The sequence below is a fragment of the Pistacia vera genome, unplaced genomic scaffold (assembly GCF_008641045.1).
Source record: "Pistacia vera cultivar Batoury unplaced genomic scaffold, PisVer_v2 Contig517, whole genome shotgun sequence".
Taxonomy (NCBI): domain Eukaryota; kingdom Viridiplantae; phylum Streptophyta; class Magnoliopsida; order Sapindales; family Anacardiaceae; genus Pistacia; species Pistacia vera.
Window position 1 is genome coordinate 103906 of NW_022196354.1, and position 25160 is coordinate 129065.

Here is a 25160-nt window from a genome sequence, read left to right on the forward strand (position 1 = left end):
TTTTTTTTTTTTTTCCACAAGGCCCAACGTTTAAACATACTGGGCCTACATCTCTTACCTTTTCTCTACTAATTAAGGCCCAACAGTAATACAGTATTGTTAATACGGGTAGTGTAACTTTTGGACAAAATTTTGCAACCAATAAAATTATACTAACAAATTGAGTTTCTGGAGTTTGCAATGTTGTGTATAAATATTCCTGATCCAGACTTTTCTTATACATGTTATATGTACCCGAAATTTTCAAATTTCATTTTAATTACTCATCAATAATAACAATCGACAAATACCCTGTAAGTTGCATAGTTATAATTTGTTTTTTGTTGGCTTTTTAATGTGGCACTCCAAGGCATATGCTTTCATTAGAAGATTAACACTAAATTATAATTTAAACATACATAAACAGCGTTGAAATGGCATAATTAGATGTGGGATGAATTTTTATTTGTTTTTAATGACTGAAGATATTCGAGTCAGGTTATGCGCACCTTAACTAATCCTCCGACACCTTAAAACTAAAAGTAGGGTAAGAGCTCTAGTGACTACCCTTATTAATTAGCAATCGAAGAAAAACTCGAACTCAAGACCTCTTGAGTAATATACACAAAAGTCTCTATCAAACCACTCGACCATCTAACGATAGTTTATGTGGGATGAATTGAATTCCACTAGGTTTTGCTTTTAAATCTCATATGAATTTTGTGAACGTTTTCTACTGTTTACTTAAATAGGTTGTAAAACCACTTGACATGAATCATGATCATGTTCTATTGTCTATTTGTTATTAATTTTCTTAATTAAGCGCTTGATTACTACAATAAATAGATGGTTTAATGTTGGTAATAAGAAAGATATCACACAATAGACAAAATGAAAAAAATTACAGCTGTAGCTTTATGTTTGTTTATTTATGCATATATGTAGCCGCCGCCGCCGCCACCCACATGGAGAAACAAAAAACCATCAGCACTCACATGTACAATGTATTGGAGTGAGCAAGTTGGGTGGATAACCTACAAAACATTTGAGACTGGCACCGATATTCAAGGGTGGTTGTGGCATTGTTAAGGTTCACACACAGAAACTTGAAACGACCTGATCGAGCAAATATTTAATATTATCTTCTGGATAGAATATATATATATATATTATCCTGGATTTTGTTCTCAAACAACCTGTCCACTGCGGTTCGTTAGGTCGTCGCCATTGAGATCATTCCCTATATCTTTATCTAACAAAAGGAACCACTTAATTTTAAAAAAAAGGCAGATCGTCCTTGATTTATATGTGCCATTCCATGAATGATCAAGAAGTATATATGTTGCAGAAAATTATTTAGTTTATTCAATGAACATATTATTCATGCAACTTAAGATATTATGCCATCTTGCTTAATGAAACTTGTTTTGCATGATTTTCTAATGGCCAGATCTACGCCACATGTCCATAAATCATACCAAGATCAAGCGACCAGGATCGTCACACGTGTCACCTCACAATATATGACTTAACCAATAAGCTCACCAGTCATAAGCATGATTATTTTGACTTAATTATGGGTCAAAGTTGACTCAGATCCAGATTATGGAGGATTATGTGTATAATTCACCCCGTAATCCACCAACTCCCAAACACTATTAGACGTCGTGTATATAAGAAAGGCACCATCTCCACTTTGAGGATCCTCGAGCAAATACACTTGAGCATAGGACCCACTTAGGGAGAGCAAGCCATTATGGTCCTTCTCTTCTGATCATCTTGTTTGTAATCCAAGCACAAGCAACAAGATAGCAGTGAATGTAGGCTTGATTTTAACTTGTAGAACCACTTTAAAAATCTCTTGTCTAATCTGTTGTGGATTTTCTAATTCATTCCAAACTGATTATTTATAATCACGCGCACATCTTATCTAGTCCCGTTGTATCGATTGAATACCTTTGGTTGTTCCGGAATTTCGTAACAGCAAAACTTATAACAAAAATGATGGTGAGTAGGTTCTTGTGATAATATGCATGATTGTTTTTTTTCATAGGGTACTTGTGATAATATGCATGATTGGTTTTTTTCATAGGGTTCTTGTGATAATATGCATGGTTGTTTTTTTCTCGAATTAAACTCAATTATATATAAAACGACAACCATGAATGTATGAGTCGAAATGTATATATATAAGATAGAATTGGACACTAACAAAATTACGAAAAATGATTCAACTTCAAAGTTTAATTATCGGTTTACTTGAAGTTGGATTAACTTCAAAGGCAATCATGCTTGGCTCTCTTCTTATATTCATCATCATTCATCTGATAATCACATGACTGGGCGCCACTTAATCTAATTATTCTACCCCTTTAATTATTATTATTTTATTTTTTTTGGAATGCTAATCCCATCTTGTCTACTATCTATTTGTAATTCTCTTCTTTATCTGCAGACTGCGGGGCACATCAAATCTGGTATTATAATTAGAGTTGTTATAATATTATTAATTAATTCTCATAGTTATCTGTGTCCATCTTCTTTTAATCAACCTTTTCATTTATTTAAAAACAGAAAACTACTTTGATCTTTTCAATACTTCAAAAGTTGTCAATTTTATTAATAAATTTCTGTTTGTGAGTGTTAATATATTTTCAAGGTATGTACATTCAAGCGCTTGCTGGCAACTTATTCGTTATGTGAGAACTTACGACAAGCTTGGAACAAGCGGTAGTTTGGAGCAATCTTAAACGAGTTATAATTTGGAGTAACTACCGAGCCTGCATTTGGATATAGGCAAACATTGTTCGATAAAGCGAGCTAACCGGATAGTTTTCCTGCATGTCACAGATGAGTCTTATCCCCTAGAATCAAGGAGAGAATTTTGGCATCTTATTAAGCAAGTATGGATTGAGCACGATTAGGCCAATCATGAGATTAACTTTCTATGTTTAAGCCACCATCCCTAGAATAACTCTATTTATTATTATCAATTTCAATGTATAAACAACCCTAAAGAACTTATTGTAAAGGGTTAGAAAAATTTGAGAGAGAAAAGAATGTTTATTCTTGTAATCCAACATATTCAATACAAGAACAGTGAAGTAGGCTTGAGAGTTAGCTTGCTAAACCACTTTAAAATGAGTTATTGTCTTTTGATTTACTTTTCTTTGTCGATTATTTATAATCGTCCGACAAATTAATTCAATTCTGTCAAAGTTAGTTCAATTATAACATGTTTAATAACACCAACATCAATCTCCCTAAAGTTCAAATTAATCATAATTATCGAGGATACAGAAAAGATAAACACAGCTAGCCCTAGCACATCAACTTTGTGAAAATTAACTTGTGTCTTCACTAGAGGTGGAAAATATGGGCCGGGTTAGGCGGGTCAACCCTAACTCGGCCCGAAAAAATGCAGGTTAAACCTGGACTGCAAGATGGCGGTCCAAGTTGACCCTAACCCGGCAGCAACCCCGGGGCGGGCCGGGTTACACAATGACAACCCGCAACCCGACAGGTTGCTGTTTTGTCTCTTTTGCAAGAGACCCAGCAACCGCTTGGAAAAAAAAATTTATTTTATTTTTCAAATTACTCTTTTACCCTTGAAATATAGCTGTTTTATAGCTGTTGGAGGGGTCTTTTTCGTCATTTTTCTTTCCCATTTTTTCCTATAAATTGGTCCTAAACTCTCACATTTTTCTCACAACTCAAATTCTCTCATTCTCTCATATTCTCTAATCTCTCAATTATTCATTTATTAGTTTTTGTAATTTGCTCATATTTTAATTTTTATTAGTTTTTGCAATTTTTAATTCATATTTCTAATTTTTCAAATTCCAAATTCCATACTCCAATTCTCTTTCTTTAATTTTTATTTCTTCTACATCAATTTTTTTTTTTCAACTACAATAGATAGATATTTCTCTCCCATCAATTACGATGATGACAGAAACTACTATCCTAGTCCTAGTCCCGCTGATTTTACTAACATAAATGCAGGAGGAGATTCAAATAGTCTCGCTTTCCCATTCTCAGAATCTGATACACCTCAAACTATGCCCCCGATTCCAACAGCTCCCGGTGGTTCTAGAAGTCGTCCTTGTAATCGTCGTGCTCATCAAACTTCATCTCAAGCTGAGGTGGGATCATCAACTGTCGTCGGAAGCGAAGACAGACACACATCAGACGTTTGGGCCCATTTTGACAAGTTTTACGAGACAGAAAATGGCGTTCAAGTCAAGAAAGCGAGATGCAAATACTGTAGAAATATTTATAAAGCTGATTCAGGTAATGATACTAGTACTTTAAAAAAGCATGTTAATAAACATATTAATCAACATGGAAATAGAGAAAGCAATCAAACTCAAATAACTAATATGGGTACTAATTGGCGTTATAGTTCTGATGTATATAGGGAACAGTTAGCTTTATATATTGCTACAACTGATCAACCTATTAATATGGCTGAAAATAAATATTTTGAAAGATTTGTTCAAAATTCATTTTTTCCAGGATTTAAAAGTTATTCTAAAACTTCAACTAGAAATGATTTAATAAAATTGTTTAAAAAAATGAAATTAGAATTAAAAAATAAATTTCATACTTGTCATATTAGTGTGGCTTTAACTGCTGATATTTGGAGTGGTAGAGCTAAACAAGATTATATTTGTGTGACTAGTCATTATTTTGATAATGAATTTAAATTAAATAAATCTTTATTAGGATTTAGATTAATGGATGTGGATCATAGTGGTTTAGAAATCTATAATAAAATTATTGAAGTTTTAGAAGATTATGATATTATTGATAAAGTGATAAGTTTAACTTTAGATAATGCAAGTTCTAATAGTAAAGCTATAGAATTTTTTCAAAATAATTATCCTTTATATAATAATTTGAAGTTTTTTCACCAACGTTGTGCATGTCATGTTATTAATTTAATTGTGAAAAGTGGTATGAAAACAATTAAACAAAATATTGATAGAATTAGGGAATCTTTAGCTTGGATTACTAGTAGTAATAAAAGAAATGCTGAATTTCAAGAAGCTTGTATAAAATCAAATATGTCTCCTAGAACTTTTGCATTAGATATGCCTGTTAGATGGAATAGTACTTATTTAATGCTTGATTCATGTTTACCTTATGCTAATATAATTAGTTATTTTGTAGCAAATAATAGAGGTCCTCATTATTTGGTAGAAAATGATTGGAAGATAGCTAAAGTATTTCATTCTTTTCTCAAATGTTTTTACCAAGCCACTTTACAACTTTCTGGTGTGTATTATCCTACTAGTCCATTGGTAATACATGCAATTATAAAAATTTCCGAGTTATTTACAAAAAACAAAGACGATGAAATTTTACATGCACCAATAAAGGCAATGGAAAATTTTTTTTTGAAATATTGGAGACCCGTTCCTTTTCTTTATTGTTTAGGTGCTATATTTGATCCTAGAATTAAATTAGCACGTTTAGAAAATGGTCTTGACAATTTAAGTGAAAATTTACAAAACGAATCATATGTCAATCAAATAGGAGAGGTAAAAAATAGTCTTTTCGAAGTATATTTCCAATATGAAAACAGGTATGGGAACCCGCAGTCGCAAAGAGGCGAAATATCCAGAGAAGCTGTAGCAGAAGAAACAAATGAAGACTTATTCTCTTGGAATGCACTGAATAGGCCGAAGAGGACCCGAGTCCGAAGCACAGCCTCCTCTTCAGACGCACCACCACCAACAACAACAACAACTAATATGCTGTCCTCCATGGAGTCGCAGAGTAATGAACTTCAACAATATTTGGCAACCCCCGAAATGTTTTCAACAGGTCACTTTGATCTCTTAGAGTATTGGAGAGCCAGAAAATGTATTTTTCCGGTATTATCAAGACTTGCCTTGGATGTTTTCGCTGTTCCTGTCTCAACCGTCTCATCCGAACAAACATTTAGTGCAAGTGGAAGAATTTTAAATGAAAGGAGGACTAAACTTTCACCACAAATGATTGAAGTCCTCACATGTCTTCGAGATTGGGAACGGTCGCGCCATCAAGGTCAATACGAGGTTGTCGACGATACTTTAATAGAATCATTTCAATTTTGTAATATAGATGATACGGATGAGGGAGGTCCTAGTGAACCCCAAAATTAGTTGTTTTGTAAATTGTAACTTGTAAATTAATTGTCAATTATTGCACTCTTTTTTCCTTACCAAGTTTTTGTCCTATTGGGTTTTTCTTGGTGAGGTTTTTAACGAGGCAATAATTATTGTAATTTCTTATTTTATTTTTTAATAAATGAATAAATTTAATTATTCTTATATTACAATTTTAATGTATTAAAATTGAATTAATATTTGGAATGTTAACAAAAAAAAAAATTAATTTAATTTAATTATTGATATTTGAAAAGAAATTAACAATTAACTAAAAACAATTACATTTATAAATTGTTAATTATTCATTTGAAAAGTTAATTAAACATTTAAACTTAAATAAAATAAAACAAAACAAAATTAAAAAAAAAAAAGTCAAAAAGCGAGTTAACCCGGCCCAACCCGTGCCTAACCCGACGGGTTAGAGTTGGCGGTCCAGGTTAGGCCAACCAATTCTCTAATGTTGGCGGGCTGGGTGTCGCTGGGCGGGTCAGGACCGACCCGCCATTTGCAGCAACCTGTCGCGAGCCAGGTCGGGTCGGACCGGACAGGTTGCTTTTCCACCTTTAGTCTTCACTTCATACAAGTAATGGTTATCAATAAAATGATAACTTAAATCACTTACCAACACGTAACATTAGCTTATTTGTTACATGAAATTCTTTTGTAATTTAATTTTCAATCATTAGAAGAAAGAAGGTAACAAATTTGTGGCATGTGTTATTGTTATCATTATGAATGGAAATTTTAGAAAAGATTAATTAATAAAAGCAAGCATGTTGAACACATGTATCTATTCAACTTCATCGGTTTCGCAGAATATACCCATGTCCACGTCTAAAATTTCACCAGGATCATACCCTCTTTTGCCTACTCTTCGGGTAGGGGAAGTGATAAAGTAGAATCTTTGGAGGGAATTATAAAAAGAAAAATAAGAAATTGATAAGGCTATAATGATAAAATAAGTAAATAAATATATTATAGTTTGGAAGAAATAATATTGATAGTGATCCATGAACTAATTGATGGAGGTTAGGTGTTGATGAACTTGTTACCAGAATTCAGAAACATAAATTTAAACTTATTTGTTAAGTTGTTTGATATTAAGACAAAACAAAGTCTTTATCAAATACTACATTAATGAATTAGATATGTTATTTGATTCTTTCGTATTAAAATTTGATTCATGATCATTCATTTAATTAGCTAACCCACTATTTAAATTTTGGAGAATTAAACTCTTACCTAACATATTTTCGTCTTACTCAAATTAAAAGCTTATATAATCAATTATGTATTCAGTATATTAATATTTAATTGAATAGAGAAATATATACTATAGAAAATACACAACGTCTTACTAAATGAGATACATTATAAATCACTTTTCTCGTCAATTTTGTATGGGTCATAGAGATTACTTTTAAGAGACTGTTTGGTTGGGGGTTATATAAAAGATTATTTTAGTAATATCATCTTATATTACTCATATTATCATGTTTGATTGTCAACTAATATAAGATTTCAGTAATTTTCTATAATCAATAGTAATCATTATTGGTTATATATATGGTAATCTAAATACCACAATTTTCTTAGGTTTTCTAAGATTATTTGGTAATCTTATTTTTGTTACAATTTTATCCCTAATTATTAAAACTTTTGGACAATAATGCTTTGATTTGAAAACAATTTACATGAACCTTCCATAACCACCCTAGCCACCCAAGAGAACTATCGGTCGTCGGCCACCACTACTGGCCGTCGCCGATAGTCACCAGAACGGCGAACGACCAAAGGTGGTAGTGGGTGGCCGATGGTGATGGGAAGGTGGCTGGGGTGTTTTTATTGAATTTTAAACTTTTTTTGGTGGCTAGAATGATAAAATACAAATTATTAATAATAATAATATTATTATTATTATAATAATATTAAAATATAAGGGCAATTTAGTGAAAGGATCCTCCCAGAAATCTTTTATTTCTCCCAACAAAACAAATCAATATAACATATCCACTAATTTAATCTAATCTAACCAAACATATTTTTAATAAGATTCATACTAATCTCTAAGGTAATCTATCTTTTGATATAACATTCTCAGTAATATAATAATTCTTGAACCAAAAATACCCTTAAGACTATAAAAAACTGAATTTAAAAAAGAGTAATGATATGTTTACAACTGAGTCATACAAACAGACAAATAAAGGATAAAGCAATCATTTTAGAGTAATACTACACATACATCATTTTCATACAACATTTCCCATACAATATGACGTGACAATATATGATTGGCTAATTTAAAGTTAAAATTAAACTTTCACCTAATCACATTTTACCATCTAATGTTGTATGAGAATGATGTATGCATAGTATTATTCATCATTTTATATGAATTTTTGTTAGAAACATTATTGTTTCAAAAAAGAAAAAAAGAAAAAGAGTTCTGGGAAGTCGTTCTTGTTAATTGAGGACCGGATACCATTAACTGGATTTTGAACCTCAAGAGAAACAAGAATGGCTGGTTGATACTGTGTACTATATTGTAATAATTTAATTGTTGGATGCGGTTTATATGAATGCTTTTCAAAATTAAACAGTGTTTGACCTAAAGGAGACGCATAATACTAGAAGTCTGGAGATGGTTGTGTTACTGTTACAGCTATGGATTAGTGTCGTGCCAAAAACGAAGATCTACCTTCCAAGACAACATGGGAATTGAAATGAAAATTAATTAATTTTAATGGGGTATATATAGATAAAAAAGAGAATGAAATAGCTCCATGACACTTGAAATTTAATTGATTCTAGTTATAACAAAATGGGAATTGATCTAGATGCTTTCCGCATAAACAGTATTCTTTAATATAAAGCTCAATATGATTTTATTAGTAGTAGAAACTTCATATCTATTAGTTTCTGGACATTTCTACAGTATGTATAAAAAATTATCTCTTTCCTTGATTGTCATTTGATAATTAATATTTGAGATGACATTCTTTATTGTTCGCTTTAAACTTTCAATCGACCTCTAACACTCAACGTAACACAAATCTAACAATTTGTCAATTTGAAAATGATGCATATCCATAATATTGATAACATGTGAATCATAAGCTTGATCATGTGAAATGACATTACGACCCCTATTCAAATATTAGTGGATGGAGGTTAGGGCAGTATTTGTTTAATATATATTAATTATATTTATAATGACATCTTGGGCGATAACTTTCTTTGGATGATCTAATAGCAAACAATAGAAACTCTTGGGTATATTATATAAGAGATCTTGAGTTTGATTTTCTTTTTAGGTGCTAATAGGGGGTAGTCATTGGAGCTTTTATCTGGTTGGTAATTTCAAAGTCTTGAAAGATTAGTTGAGGTGTGTGTAAGCTGATTCGGAGAACTTATGATTAAAAAAGAAAAAGAAAAAAAAAAAGACATATTAGGAGATGAAATAATTTTATCTACAAAAGATGAGTATGATTGAGTTGAAATTATGCTGGGCCATGAAATCGTACAAATTATTCTAATTTAATATTAAAAATAATTGAACTTATAATCATAAATGGTCACTCATTCAGCATCTTAATTAGTAAATTGCCAAAAGCAATATGAAAATAATTTCATAAATAAATGAAATTCACATGTTAATGATGGAATGGAAGGAATAATTCTCCGTGTGGCCAGGGTATCCAAATGAAAGCTTTGGCGTTTTACAAAATTTGACCCGTTCAGAATTATTGTCCCATCCAATTTACAAATTTACCCCTTATTCTTGTCTTTGTCCTCAAAAATGCCAAACCCAATTACCCAAGCCATTGCCAAGACGCCGCGTTTTCTGGGCAATCTTTCTTACTACCATTTTCTCGATTATTTTGTGTTAGGTAAGTAGTACAGGTCCCACTTTGTGGATAAAGCTCACCATCGACGGTCCTCGTTTCGCCTCGTTTCATCACAATCATACACATCTCTTTCTGTCACATTGGTGCTGGTTCCACCATTGACAAGACAGGATAGCAAACATCACTTTAGGCTGTGTTTTTATCTTAAAAATTTAAAATTAAATTAATTTCTTTTTAGTTTTTGAATATTCGAGTATATCCAGATTGTTGTAGATCATAATTATTGAACCTCACTGACGTGGATCCTTGCTGTGTGATCATTCATATCCCAAAAAATACTTCACTGTTTTGATTAATTTTCACCAATGGTATTAGGCCACGTGGGCAACAAAAGCTACCCCTCATGTTACCGGCGGCTAGTTGGTCCACGTAGACTCATTTGGGTCCCCACTGTAGTCCAACTAGTATATAAGCGATATAGAATACCTTTGTTTAACAACGAGAAGTTGATTAATTTAATATTTTGCTTTGAATTTGTGCGATGCCGAGTTTTAGAACAAGAATTCAAGAATTAGAGTTTCCGATGCAACCAGTCGGGAGCTTATCGGAGATGGTTTTCGGGTTTCTAGAAGACGGAGAGACGATGGTTCCCGCGAGCTTTAGCAATGTTGCTGCAATGTCATCACCTGCGAGTGAAACGTTAGAGGAAGAAGATGATCCAGAAAAGGAAAACAATGGCGGTGTTGAAGATAACACAAGTTTCTGGGAGACACAACACCAGGTTTTACAGGCAACTTTATGCAGAAGTAGCTCTTTAGAGTCAAAGATAAGAAACGCTACAAAAGAAGCTCTGAAGGATATAAAGAATATGGCTGGAAATATATGTGCTTGTGGGAGATCGGTGGCTGCCGGTGGTTGCCGGAGTTGCTTGATGAGAGAAGTCTCTAGCCGCCTTAGCAGTGCCGGTTATAATAGTGCCATTTGCAAGTCCAAGTGGAGAAGCTCCCCGGATATTCCTTCAGGTAAATACAAAATATTGCAAATTTAATATAATTGCTTGTTGATATTAATTTTGTTTAACTCAACTTGCAAAGATTTATTAATGTAACGAGCTCTGAAATATGCAGGGGAACACACATTCATAGATGTGATAGACAATTCAAGTACAAAGAAAGGAGAGGAGCGGGTGATAATCGAGTTGAATTTCAGGGCAGAGTTCGAGATGGCTAGAGCGAGTGAAGATTACAACAGATTAGTCCGCCGGCTGCCGGAAGTATTCGTGGGAAAAGTCGAAAGATTAAATAATGTGATAAAGATCTTATGCAAGGCGGCAAAGAAGTGCATGAAGGAGAAGAAAATGCACATGGGTCCATGGCGAAAACAGAGATACATGCAAGCGAAATGGCTTAGCTCATGTAAAAGAACCACAACTTCGCCAGTAATTACAATGGAAAATTCTGGTAGATTGCCGAAACCTAGAGCGTCCATGTTAACTGAGGATTTGCTAGACAAATTACCCAATATGCATTGTACGGCAGTTGAGGTTTTGTGACTGTTGATGATCAAGATTTTGTCCAGTTTCTTCGTTGGGTTTAATTGTGAGCCTTTCGATGGTCGAACTTTTTACTTAGTGTATAGATATGGGAACGGATTGGATGCATCATAAATAAGGAAAAAATCATTTTCTTATTTATACTCTTCCCTTGTTAATAATATTATTGGCATATTATATAAATTTTATGTGTTTAATCTTTTGACTAGCTTATTGATTATACCAAGTTTCACAACGAAGTCAATTTATGCACTTGCTAAATTATATCATCTTGTCTAGGTACCTGACCCAATCCCTTGGAACCAGAGCCGGTGGTTCCTAGGATTTAGGAACTGGAACTGGACTTGGTTGGTTCCAGTTCTTAAATGCTTGGAAGTTGGAACTGGAACTTGTTCACAAAAAAATTCAAATACACCTCTCATGTTTGCAAAAATGATAAATATACCCTATGAAAATTACAAATACATCTTAAACTATTTACAACAAATACACCCTGAGTACCTGTCGGTTCCATTTCTACCCTAAAAGTTTGCTCACCCCTAGACTCACTAGCTTTTTTATTAGAATCATGTTACGTATCATATCATAACTTTGACATCTTAAATGGTGTTAAACGATTTGTTTTAGATGGTTTATATAAAGCATTAATGGTGTATTATTTGGGACACAAAATTTGAGATTTAAGTCTGGGTTGTGAATCTTTGTGAAATTTATTTATTTGTTCATGTCAATGAAAATATGTTGTATTTGTTTCCTATCGTTTGATTGAATAAGCTTAAGAAAAAATATTTTTAAATTCTTATTGAAAATAAAAATAAAAATAAAGCATATTAAGTGCTTTTCTATAAAGCAGTTAGATAGGTGTTGCTTTATAAATAAAACCTTTTAGGGCGCGTTTGGATTGGGTCATATAAGATAACAGAGATAATCTTCATTTATTTTACAAGATTTCGTTGTTTGGCTTGCAAGTAATAAAATATTACGGGTATCTTTTATTGCAAACAATGTTTACTGTTGGTAATGTACGGGGTAATCAGATACCCTCCCCATGGGCTATTATTAAAATATTACTGAGTTAATCAGATTTTTATACATATTTTGCCTTTAATTAAATACTATTTCAGACACAATTGTCCTTAAATGTCTACCAAACAACAATTACCCAGCCCCCTACATTTGAGAAATTAGCTAAAACATCCCAATTAGAAAAAAAGTTTAAAAGTTAACAAAATACCCTCGGCCACCCAAGACCATTATCGACCATTAGCCACCACTACTAGCGGCAGTCGCAGTAACAATGCACAACTAGCGGGATTTGGTCGGTTGTGCACTAGAAACGGCCAGATCTAACCATTTCTATGACCATTTCACAGCCACAAATCTGGCCGTGAAACGACCACTGATCTTACCGTTTCACGACCAAAGATCTGGCCTTTTCATGACCAGATTTGCCGGTGCACGACCGCCCATATACGGCCAATCGTGTGCCATTTTGTCAATTGTTGATGGCGATCGACAGTGGCGGTTGGCTGTCGGCAGTGGCAGTTAGCTGCCGGCAGTGGCTTGGGGTGGTTGGGGATAATTTTATTACAAATTAAAGTTTTTATATGGCTGGGTTGTTTTAGTAAAATTTTAAATGTATGGGGTTAAAAAAATAATTCAAAAAATAATATTATATTGATATTTAAAAAGAGGGCAATTTAGTAATCTATAAAACATACCTATCCCTTTATTCTCCCAACAAAACATATAAATATAACATACTCACTAATGTACTCGAACCAGCTAAATACATTTCTCTAAATATTATTAGTAATCTTTAAGGTGATTTATATTTCTATTAATATAATATTTCTCTATAATAAAATATTATATGATTCAAATGTACCTTGCATTATTTTAAAATAAGTACTTTTATTTTACCCTTGAACCCAAAGCGTGAAAGTAACATAAGAGCATGAGCAACTCATGATTTTTTTTTTTTTTTTTTTTTTTAAATCTCCTGGGTTGTAGTCAAGCTACTAGGCCCCATTTTTCCTTGTATTAAAAAAAGAGGTTTTAATCTTGACTCTCTTGAAGTCTCTCTTAAGATTTTAGAAATTACACAAATTATCAGCTTTTAATGAACCGTTAATAAGCTATTAGATTTCATAACATAATGGGTCAACGAATTTTTACCAAACTGTCCCTCCACCATTTATTTTAGCACCAAAAATTTAACGTTAAATTTTTGTTCAGTATAACTACAAAGGGATTCTCGTTACTTAATTGTCCTATCGGCGACTATTGTAATTAATACTTAGAATGTGTTTGGTTGTAAGGGATGTTAGATTATGGAGGTAATATCATCTTATATTATTTAATTACCATGTTTGGTTATTAAGTAATATAAGATTTCGGTGATTTTTCAAAACCAATAGTAGTTACTGTTAGTTATATAGGAGGTTATCTGATTACCTCTATTTTCTTAAGAATTTTAAGATTACTTGGTACTCTTATTTTTGTTATAATTTTATCCCTTATTAATAAAATTTTTGGACAATAATGTATTGTTTTAAAAACAATTTACATTGATCTGCCATTACAATTTTACCCCTGTTTAATTAAGTTTTTAGACAATAATGCCCTTATATTTTAAACAAATTATAGACCATCATTGCCACCAAGCCCCCATCACCGAAAGTCGCTAGAAGTGGCCAAAAGTCATCGAGAGTCTTCGATATGGCTGTAGATCTAGTCGAAAACGGCCAGATCTATTTTGGCCATTTTCAACTAGATTAATGGATCTGGCTGGAAACAAGCAGGTTAAATCTGGCCGATTTTTGGCCAAATATGTCACGATCTAGTCATTTTCGACCATATATCCGGCCGAAATTGGCCAGAGTGATGCACGAAAACCATTTTCGACCGATCGTGTGCCGTTGGGTTGCCCACTGCTAGCGTTCGATAGTGGTTGCCGGCGGCCGATAGTGGCTGGGTTGTTGGGGGTGCATTCATTGATTTTCCAAACTTTTATTATGGGGTTGTTTTTGCTAAGTTTTTAAATGTAAGGGATTATATTTAATAATCTAAATAATATTATTAAATAATAATATTTAATAAGTGAACAATTTAGTAATTTAAATAGGGTAATGTTATGCATACTAACGAATTTTACTAATCAGCATACTAACCTTTGTTAAAATTACATATGGTACCCGTACTATGCTTTATGTTAGTACGCTGGTTAATAAAATTTGTTAGTACGCATAATATTATTGATTTAAATAACATACCCACCAATCTATTCCTCCCAACCAAACATATTAATATAACATATCCACCAATTTATTCTAACTAACCAAACACATTTTCCTAAACATTCACAGTAATCTTTAGGTAATCTATCTTTTTATTAATACAATATTTCCAGTAATACAACATTTCTTGAACCAAACGCACCCTTCAAACGCATTCTTAGGGTGCATTTGGTTGGAGGTTATCCTCCATTACTCCAGTAATATTATCTTATATTACTAACATTACCATGTTTGGTTGTTAAGTAATAAAAGATTTCGGTAATCTTACAATACCAATAGTAATCATTATTGGTTATATAGGTAGTAATCTGAATACCACTATTTTCTTAGGTATTATAAGGATATTTGATAATCTTAATTTTGTTACAATTTTATCCATAATTAATAATTTTTTTTGACACTCATGCTCTTGTTTTGAAAATAGTTTACAAGAATATTTATAGACTATTTTATCCTTATATACAAGATTTTTAAGATCTTATTATCCTTCCATTTCAACCAAATTATCTAAGACCACAGCTAGATTTGGCCACCACTGCTAGTCGCAGTTGATAGTGACCGGAAAGGTGCGCGATTGGATGGATATAGCTGGCCATGAATCGATCTTTCTATTTTTGGCCGCCGTTAATGGGATCTGGTCGGAAAGAAACAGCGAGATCCATTTTGAAAAAATGGTTGAAAGCATAGTAGTAAAGGACCACGAGAAGTAAATGGGTGAAGCCCATAAACAGTTACAATTAACAGATCGAAATAAGGCAGTAGTCCGTAATTAAGCAGCAGAAGCAGATCACGTCAGAAGCCTTTTAATAGTCTACAAAAGAAAAGAAGACCCAATTCGGAAACAAGAATGTAGTGGAGACCCACTGGGAACTATTCTAATTGAACAGAATGGGTCAGGGTCACCAATATCAGGCCCAAACGAGAACTAAGACTTTCATGGGCCCTTACAAATACGTAATTTATTAAAAGTTTTAACCATATTAAAACACACCAATATAGAGTTATATTAGAAGGTGCAAGAACCAATATCAATCTATTATCTACTTCATTAGCTGTCCCAAATTAAACTTACCCAAACTCATCTTAATTATTTCTATTTTTTTAAATTTAAGAAGAATTTTATTATTTTACCCAAAAAAAGAGAAAATACAAAATACAAAATGATGTTACCTATAAATTCCCATCAACCACCAATAAAAATAAAATAAAATAAACATAAAGTATCCGTGCGAAACGTACCATCCAGCACCATAGACCCGCACATTCTAATATTCTCTATGATAGTGACACTTGTATTCCCCACCACATGATCAATCACAAAAAATAAAAAAAACTTTTTATTTTTAAAATTTAATAGTGTCCTCCGTGTTTTATTGACTTTTCTTCCGTGGTCCCCCACCTCCTCCATCTTCACCAGCACCACCTCTGGGTCCCACCTACTGCTAAAATATCGGGTCAACTGAATCTACGGTCCCTGTCTCTCTCCATATACGAACTACGTATTTGTATACTACTTGTTTTAGTAATTTTCAAAAAAAAAAAAAAAAAGATCGTTTGGGAAGAATTCTATTTTGATAAACAGCGTAAGATCGTGTCCTTGTTCACAGCATCTAACAAATCTGTGATGCTCAAAGATTAGAGTTTTGTCAAAGTCCAAAACGCCACCGTTCCGTGGTGGGTATGTAACGTAACGTAAATGTACTCGTTTGTACTTTTATGACTTTTTTTTTTAATTTTTTTTTTTCTGTTTTTCGGTTTTCGTTTTCTGTGGGGATTTGTTATTTATGATTATTAAAATGGTTAATTTTGACACAATGATTGTTTTCTTCTGTGTTTAATGGGGGTTATAATCATGGGTATTTCTTTATTTTCAATATAATTGAGTATGCTTTTTTACTTTTCGTTGCTTGTTTTCTGGGAGTTTCTCATTTTTTAAATGATTTGTTTATTTGGAGTAACCTGTTTGTGGGATTTTCCAGGCTCTTAAGGAAGGTGGTGTTTGACTTTGAAGCCAAAAAGGAGGAGAAAAAACTAGATTGTCTTGGGAGGTGAGGGGTCTGGTTTTGAACTTGTGATAAGGATTAGCTTTGATGGTGGGATAGAAAAAATTATTATTATTATTTTTTTTTTGTACGGATTTTTTATGGTTTTCAAGGGATATTGGCTTTGATGGAGATGAGATTGGGTTCAAGGATTGGTCTTATTTATTGGTTTGATTGGTTTCTTGATTTTAGCGAAGTCAAAATTTGATTCTTCAGTGTTCTGCTTGTTAATGGGTTTGACGATTGTAAATTTCATCTGTTTTGTAAGTTATATTGGATTTCGTGAGCCTTCTACTACTTTTCAGCTGAATAATAACAAGGAGGTGAACAAGTTTAGAAAATTTTCAATTGTCTTTTAGGATTTCAGGTTTTGAATTACTGGGAAAAGAGAAACAGGGAAATGGGCGACGAGGCTAATTCTTGGATAAGGAGAACAAATTTTTCTCACACTGTTTGTCATAGGTTTGATTCTTCTAGATTGGCTTCTATTAATTTTACTTTACCAGAAAGGACTTCTGGATTGAAATCAAGGCCCGTCACAGCCTCTTCCAATGACAAATCAGTTCCCAGTAATTCACAGATTCAGAGAAAACCAATCAAGAAGCAGAGATCTTTATCTCCCCAGCCTGAAACAGTTCTCTCTGATACGTTTAAGGAAGCGAGGTCTAATACTAAAAGGTTTTCAACTCCACTTCCTGGGAGAAAAAAATCAGTGAAAGAGAAAGGACTTAAGGGAAAGTTTTCACATAAACTTTCCCATAAAGATTCCAAGCCATCATTAAATTCATTTAGTACAAGCCCGCTTAATCACTTGGGTTCTCTGAGAATCAGTGATAAATTCAAGACCAGAAAGGAGTCAGCTTGGACCAAGTATTTTGATCACGGTGGAGGCAGGGTTAACGCGGTTGGGGCTGCAGATGAATATGGTGTTGATCTTGCTCAGCTGTTTCTCGGGCTTAGGTTTGCTCATGGGGCACATAGCAGGCTTTACCATGGGATATACAAGGATGAGCCTGTTGCAGTGAAGATTATTAGGATACCTGATGATGACGAAAATGGAAACATGGCAGCTCGGTTAGAGAAGCAATTTAGTCGGGAAGTTACTCTTTTATCTCGGCTCCGCCATCGAAATGTCATCAAGGTGACTATGATTTATTTGATTATTTACCTTTCTATATGTTTCTTTAAGCTTCTTAGAGGATTTAGAAGATTCATGCTTATTTTGCGTTAAATGGATTCATAACTAATTGTCATGGCTGTAATTTTGTGAAAACAATATGGAATGTTTTAATCATGAACAAATTATCATTGTGGTTTTATGGCCAAACATATCCATGTTTGTGAATAAGTTTGAGGTTTCTTCCTTAACCATTCTTACATGTATGGTTTTATCTTTAAACAGTTTGTAGCAGCATGTAGAAAGCCACCGGTATTTTTTGTCATCACAGAATATCTATCAGAAGGTTCCTTGAGGGCATACCTGCACAAGCTTGAGCACAAATCCCTTCCCTTACAGAAATTGATTGCAATTGCTCTAGATGTTGCACGGGGAATGGAATACATTCACTCTCAAGGCGTCATACATCGAGATCTTAAGCCAGAAAATGTCCTTATTAATGAAGAATTCCATCTGAAAATTGCTGATTTTGGCATAGCTTGTGAAGAGCAGTACTGTGATGCATGGGCCGATGACCCAGGAACTTATCGTTGGATGGCACCTGAGATGATCAAGCACAAACCGCATGGGCGAAAGGTTGACGTTTACAGTTTTGGACTTATCTTGTGGGAATTGGTGGCCGGAACAATCCCATACGAGGATATGAATCCCATCCAAGCTGCTTTTGCAGTTGTGAATAAGGTATGTTTCTTAATTTTCATGAATCGACCAAAAAGTTTTTATTATTTGTGAGTGCGTATCAGTTTTATTTCGTCAAATTCATCATCTCAAATGAGCTGCTTTGATAGGCTATTAGTTATCTGGGAATTGTATCTTCAGACTATTGGTGTTTAAAGTCCTTTGCTTCTGATAAAGAATTCCTCTGCCTTCAAACCTCTCAGAATGAAACAACACAAATCTAATTATCAAATTAATCATTTTCAGTTTGATGTTTATTTAGTATGAAGTTAAGGTGTGCAATCAAAGACTGGATTAGCATATAAGCCGCCAAATATCTTGATGGTTTTGTGCTATTGTTCATATAATTTATAATCTTCTTAACACTGAACTTGTTATAGCAATGGTATCTTGCTTTAAAATAGTTGTATTTGCTAGAAAACAATCCTCAAATCTGCATCACCACTATAATGGGGGTGAAAAGATGAAAGAAAAATAAGAGACCTTTTTGGTTTTATGCAGGGCCAATGTAAGTAAATTTTATAATGTTGTTGGCAAAAGAAATATTTGTAAATGAGATTTTATTTTCAGGAGGCACTAGTAAGAAGTCAATGTTGAAAATGTATAATCAACTAATCAATAAATCCGAGTGGATAGTAGACTTATCTTTATTTCCATGATATATTGTTTTTTCCATTCTTGGTTAATGAGATTTAATTTTCTTGAGGCAGTGCTAAGAAATTGTTGTTTAGAACCCTAGATCAATTGATCAAATAGATGCTACTGGAAAATAGATGCCTTGGTTTCCATGATCCAATAAGTCAATAATAGAGTTGATTATGTACTTTCTTTAATTTTTTTTTTCTCTTTTAATGCAAATGAACAATATGGCTTACCGAATGAGCTGGAAAGATATCTATTCGTTACCATAGTAGATATGCTTGATAAATTGTTTGCATGGGGTTGGTGATTTAAGGGTTCGTTATCATATTTGACTATTCTCTAGTTTGATGTGGGACTTGAATTTTTTTTTATAGCATCTATTTGTTTTTATGTTGGTTCTATTATTCTTTTATCTTCTTGCCTTATGACAATGCTAGTATGAATCTCAATTAATGGTTTAATTTATTTGATTTTAACATGACGATCTGCTTTTTCTTTTACTTGTTTTTCCTTTTTTAATTTCTTGGTTATGAGATTTAATTTTAATGAGGCAGTGATAATAAGTTGTCGCTTAGAGCCCTTATATCAATTGATTAAATAGATGCTACTGGAAAATCGACTGACCTTGATTTCCATGACTCAATAAATCCATCATAGAGTTAATTATATACTTCATTAGTCTTTTTTTTCTTTTAATGCTAATGAACACTATGGCTTACTGAATTACTGTAAATTTCTATTTTGACACCATGTAGATATCCTTGATTAATTGTTTGCATGAGGTTGGTGATATGAGGATTTGTTGTTTTCTCCCGTTTATGTTAGACTTGAATCTTTCATAGCATCTATATCTTTTGTTTTGGTTCTATTATTCTTTTATCTTCTTGCTATGACAATTCTTGTATGAATCTCAATGAGAGATTTTTATTTACGTGATTTTAATATAAGGATCTGATTTTTTTTTTCTCCAGAACTTGCGACCTGTTATTCCAAGGGATTGTCCACCTGCCATGGGAGCTTTAATTGAGCAATGTTGGTCCTCGCATCCGGAGAAGAGGCCTGAGTTTTGGCACATTGTGAAAGTATTGGAGCAATTTGAATCTTCACATGCCCGTGATGGAACCCTGAATCTGGTACAAAACCCAGCTTGCCAAGATCATAAGAAAAGGCTCCTTCACTGGATTCAAAAGCTTGGTCCCGTGCATCCTAATAGCTCTCCAGTGCCTAAACCTAAATTCACATGAATCTTCCTTATGACCTTGCTTTTGTTAGTGTCAGCAGGTCAAATTGTAATTAAAAGGTTCGTTTCTAAGCCTCTTTATTTGTACTATTATGACACATTCATGTGAGAGTGAATGAATAGATAAGTAGGTTTGCATTCTGTTCAAAATGTCTTTGATTTTTATTTATACGTACACAGAAAGTGAATCATCAATTAGGTGTCCTGGAAAGAATAAATATTGGGTTTAAAAACAGCAATTTTTTGAAGGCTGTTTGAAATGCTGCTTTTGGTAGATTCCTTTCTTTAAAGTGGTGAACTTGTTATAATTTTGTGTACATAAAACTATGCTATATTGTATTTTTTGTTACCTTTCTTATTTATAATTCCCTGCTTATTCTCATCCACATTTTCAAGTAGGTTTCATGACAGTTGCAATTTGTATTACATTACAAATTGGTGAATGACTCATCCAATTACCTATACATGGTTGGGATGATTTATGCAGAATTAATTCATTTGCAGACTTATTAAAAAAAAAAATGTACCTGTAGGTTTATTGTATTAGGGTTTAGTTTATTTTCTATTTAATGTGGTTTAAAGCACGAGTTCACAATACTTCAAATGGCATTATAACTTGTTTGTTGTTTTCTGAGAATTTATTTTTGTTTGGTGGCTTAGAATTACTGTAAACTTGCCTTGTGTCTTTGTATCTTTATTGTGATCTGGTTCTTGATTATGGTGACCCACCAGTTTTGTGTGACCTGGCTGTTTGTTACACAACTCTGAAGACAAAGCTATCGTTACATCTACGCTGTATTTCTAGACCTGTTGCAGAGTTATGGTCCTTCTGTTTTGTTATATTCTATTACAATTATTAATGTGTTAATTTTTTCGCTCTCCTTGGTTGGGTGTGCAGTGGGCATAAGGGTAGCTTATGAGAGTCAAATAAGGCCAACCATTTGGGTAGGCTTCCTCAAACCATTTGATTTGGCTTGCAGACCACTTCTGGGCTATCTTAATTCTGTTTTTTGATAAAATGTCGTGTCTTTTGCTAAAATTTCAGTCATTATAATCATTTGATGTTTCTCATCATTTCTAGCACTTTTGACCTTATTCACTTGAACTCTTGCATCTTGTGGGACAAGGTTCATAACTGATTTTCTAACTTCCATCTGCGCAACCTCCAACTTTCTTTGATGCATTCATCTTGCTTTGCAATTAATTCAATGAGCTATCTTCATATATATAACTTTTTAAGAAAAAGGGACGTTGATCTTTCTATAAAAATTGAATGCACAGTGATGATACCTAGGCACATGTTCATAACGTCTTGAATATTTGTGCTCTTGTGAGTGCATACACACACATCTTTCTGTTTGCTTTGAGTTTGTTGACTGTATCAAACTAAGATTCATGAATCTAGAAAGAAAATAAAGGGGAAGGAGAGATACCGCATTAAACTCTCACATTTTCTCCGTGTCTATCCCATGATCTTATTATTACTTAACTGGTCAAGTGCATCATCCAGTGTCGTTGGTATGAAGGCATTATCTCTATCTGCATTTTTTATCACATCATTCTTAGTTGCCTGGAATGGACTAATTGGAATTGCCAGTCTCTATTATGCAATCAATATCTTCCATGGCTTAAAATATCTGGAAAACATTTATCACTTGTACTAGTTTGTTGAGACTGCGTTCAAAAGTCAAATTTATGAGACTCACCTGGTATGCATGAAGACCTATTCTTGAGGTAACTTTGTTTAGATATTGTTGTTCTTATTTGATTGGTTTCCTTTGTGTTAGATTGACATGCATGGGATGTATATATAAATTTAGATTGTTGACAAGGCAAAGGAAAATTCCAATATATAATTTTAAAGGTTGCATTCATGAATTGACTAAACATTATCTGTAGATTAGGTGGGCGGGTTGTGTCCTTTAAACATGTTGGAGATTCAATGTAAATTACTATCCAAGTGAAAGTGTGGTCCTCATGTAGTGTGATGTAATGGATGTTATAAAATTTGACTTTTCTTGCTTAAAGTTTATTACCTGTAGCTCTGTACACTGGCCCTGTAAAAGCCAATATAGCTTACCCAATAATGCTATGCTTATTCACGAGTTTATTAACCGTCTTACTATTTTTGTTAAAATTACATATGATACCCGTACTATGCATTATATTTACAAAGGATAGTAAGATGGTTAGTAAGATCGTGAGTAAGCATAACATTACTCGTAACTTAACAGTGACTGGAATTATGATCCTCACTCAATAAGAATATGAGAGTAACTCCTCAATCCTCATTGAGATTTTGTTCTGGTTTTTCTCTGGGCAGATGCAGATGTCAGCAGTTACTGGTCTATCATTATTCATTATGTGAATGTTTGATGAGTTGTTAGCTCACTTGGATGGAGGAATAAGTTATATCCGTGAATGGTCTGGTATTGTTACTGGTGAACAATGTAACCGGTAACATAAAGATTCCAGTTATGGAATCTACTTTTGTGTATTATTCTTGGCAGACTTGACTGTGTAGTCAACTTTAACGTGATATACGTGCAAGCTGTATGCTATCTCACTTTCCGCAGACATATTTGTGTTCCGTAGTGCTTTATAGTTTATAATAGGCTTATATTACTTAATCCCCATAATTTTCATGAATTGTGGAAGCACCTGTTAGTATTGGAAATAGGAGCTTAACCCCTATTCCGTTTAATTCTCTTTGATAAGTATCTGTTAGGTTAACATCAGTGGCGGATTATGGGGGCAAAATATAAAGCAAAAAATATAAAAAATAAAAAATAAATAAAATCAATCATAATTATATTTTTTTTCATTACCATGAGTTTCAATAAAAAGTTATAAAATACAAATAAATATATTCAAAAAAACACATTTTTTTGTAAAAATAAAACATTTTTTTATAATTGTCTTTGACGAGTTTTCCTATTCTGAAAACGTTAGATAATCATCTCATTGTCAATTATATCAAATACATATTTCTCAATATAGATGACCAAGCAATCATTCATCCATTGATCTCTCATTCGATTGCATAACCGATTTTTCACAATATTCATTGTAGAAAAAACTCTTTCAACAGTCGTAATCATAACTGGTAAAACCAATGCAACTTTCATAAACTTATACACCAATGTATGCAAAATTTCTTTTTTAAATCGAACTAAATTCTTAACCAAATCACCAATTCCTTGTAACTCAACAAATTTATCACAAGAACGTATGTCAAACATAAATCTCAGCCTATTTCTCAAATACCATCAACTTAAAGTGCAAAAAAATCAAATAGATAAAACTGACCAAACCCATTCTTCCCTCTCTTTTTCCTTTTCCTTTGCTTCTTCTTCCTTTCTTCTTTATGGGTTTTTCTCTCCACTTCTTCATTTTTGGCGAACAACCCAGTTTGTATATAAAACAACTTCTTTGAATTATGAAAATGCCTCGAGATTCTCTTATTCTCACCATGACCTCACCACATTAGCTTTCTAATGTAAAAATTCCTAGATTTTTCCCCTCGTTTAAATGCAAACCCAATAGTTCTTATTTCTTTCATTTTCACTCCTAATAAAACTTTAAAAAACTAACAGATCCTCTAGCATAAAATTAAAAATCACAAAAAATATGAAATATATATATTAGGATTAAAAATAGGGTTTTACAAAAATAAAATCCAAACTAACCGTGGGGGCTGTTCCCAAAATCTCATAATTCTATAAGTGTAAAATTCAAATAAATATAAAATGTGGACTTTTTTAAAATTTGAGTGGGGACTGTAGTCCCCACAAGTCATTAATTGGATCCGCCACTGGTTAACATGTCTCTTTTGTTTTTTTCCTTGTTCAACCTACTGTAAAATTACAAGAACCCCCATCAAAAAATTACAAAAAACCCTCCATCTCAAAAACTGATTGTTGCTGGTGCCTCCAATAGTTTTTGGTGTCGTTGAGGCCTTCTACAACGTCATGGCAACCACTTGAGGCCATGGGAGGCTTTGCGGTAGCCATGAAAGCCATGGAGGCCTCAGGGCAATGCCGTTTGAGGCCATACGAGGCCTTTAGGCGATCACTCGAAGTTGAATAAGGCCTCAATCAACATCGAGAGATCAAATTGCCTTTATCATCTCTAAGAGGCTAGATCTAACCTCATTGTGTTATAGAGGCTAGATCTGACCTCTCAGCATTGGTAGAGTCTTGATCGACGTTGCTAGACTCGATTAGCGTCGTTATAGGCCAAATTTGGCTTTTAGGTAATCGATAGAAGCTTCTAGTTCTAGTTAGTTGATAGGAGTTAGATCTAGCCTGACACGTCTTAAGGCCATTATCGGTGATGAGAATGGAGGAAGAAGGGGGAGAAAACAGAAAAAAAAAAAAAAAAAGAAATTGGAAAAGATAAAGGGCAAAAAAGTAGGGGGAAAAGGGAGAAATATAACCTAGGGTCTTATGGAAAACAAGGAATGTCAAAAATACCCTTCCTTAAAAGTGGAAATATCAAGTTTACCTAACGTCCAGTAAATTTTAATGAAATGAGGGCTAG

General features: G+C 33.3%; 2 protein-coding genes across 4 annotated transcripts; both read left to right on the top strand.

Moving 5' to 3' along the window:
• Positions 1-10498: 10498 nt before the first annotated feature.
• LOC116106477 lies at positions 10499-11817 on the top strand. The gene is made up of 2 exons (XM_031392843.1): positions 10499-11010; positions 11116-11817. Exons 1-2 carry the CDS (start codon positions 10530-10532, stop codon positions 11538-11540), a joined length of 906 nt encoding a protein of 301 aa, XP_031248703.1. The 5' UTR covers positions 10499-10529; the 3' UTR covers positions 11541-11817.
• Positions 11818-16394: 4577 nt separating this feature from the next.
• Positions 16395-23193, top strand: LOC116106466 (serine/threonine/tyrosine-protein kinase HT1). Of its 3 annotated transcripts, none has more exons than XM_031392827.1 (4): positions 16395-16517; positions 16819-18022; positions 18284-18739; positions 20350-20908. In XM_031392827.1, the coding sequence occupies exons 2-4, from the start codon at positions 17282-17284 to the stop codon at positions 20620-20622; spliced, it is 1470 nt and encodes a 489-aa protein (XP_031248687.1). In that variant the 5' UTR covers positions 16395-16517; positions 16819-17281; the 3' UTR covers positions 20623-20908. The 3 variants fall into 3 exon arrangements, 2 of the variants coding, with proteins under 2 accessions (XP_031248687.1, XP_031248689.1); XM_031392829.1 differs by having other exon boundaries at positions 16424-16513; XR_004124320.1 differs by lacking the exon at positions 16395-16517 and adding an exon at positions 22942-23193 and having other exon boundaries at positions 16731-18022; positions 20350-20678.
• Positions 23194-25160: the final 1967 nt, after the last annotated feature.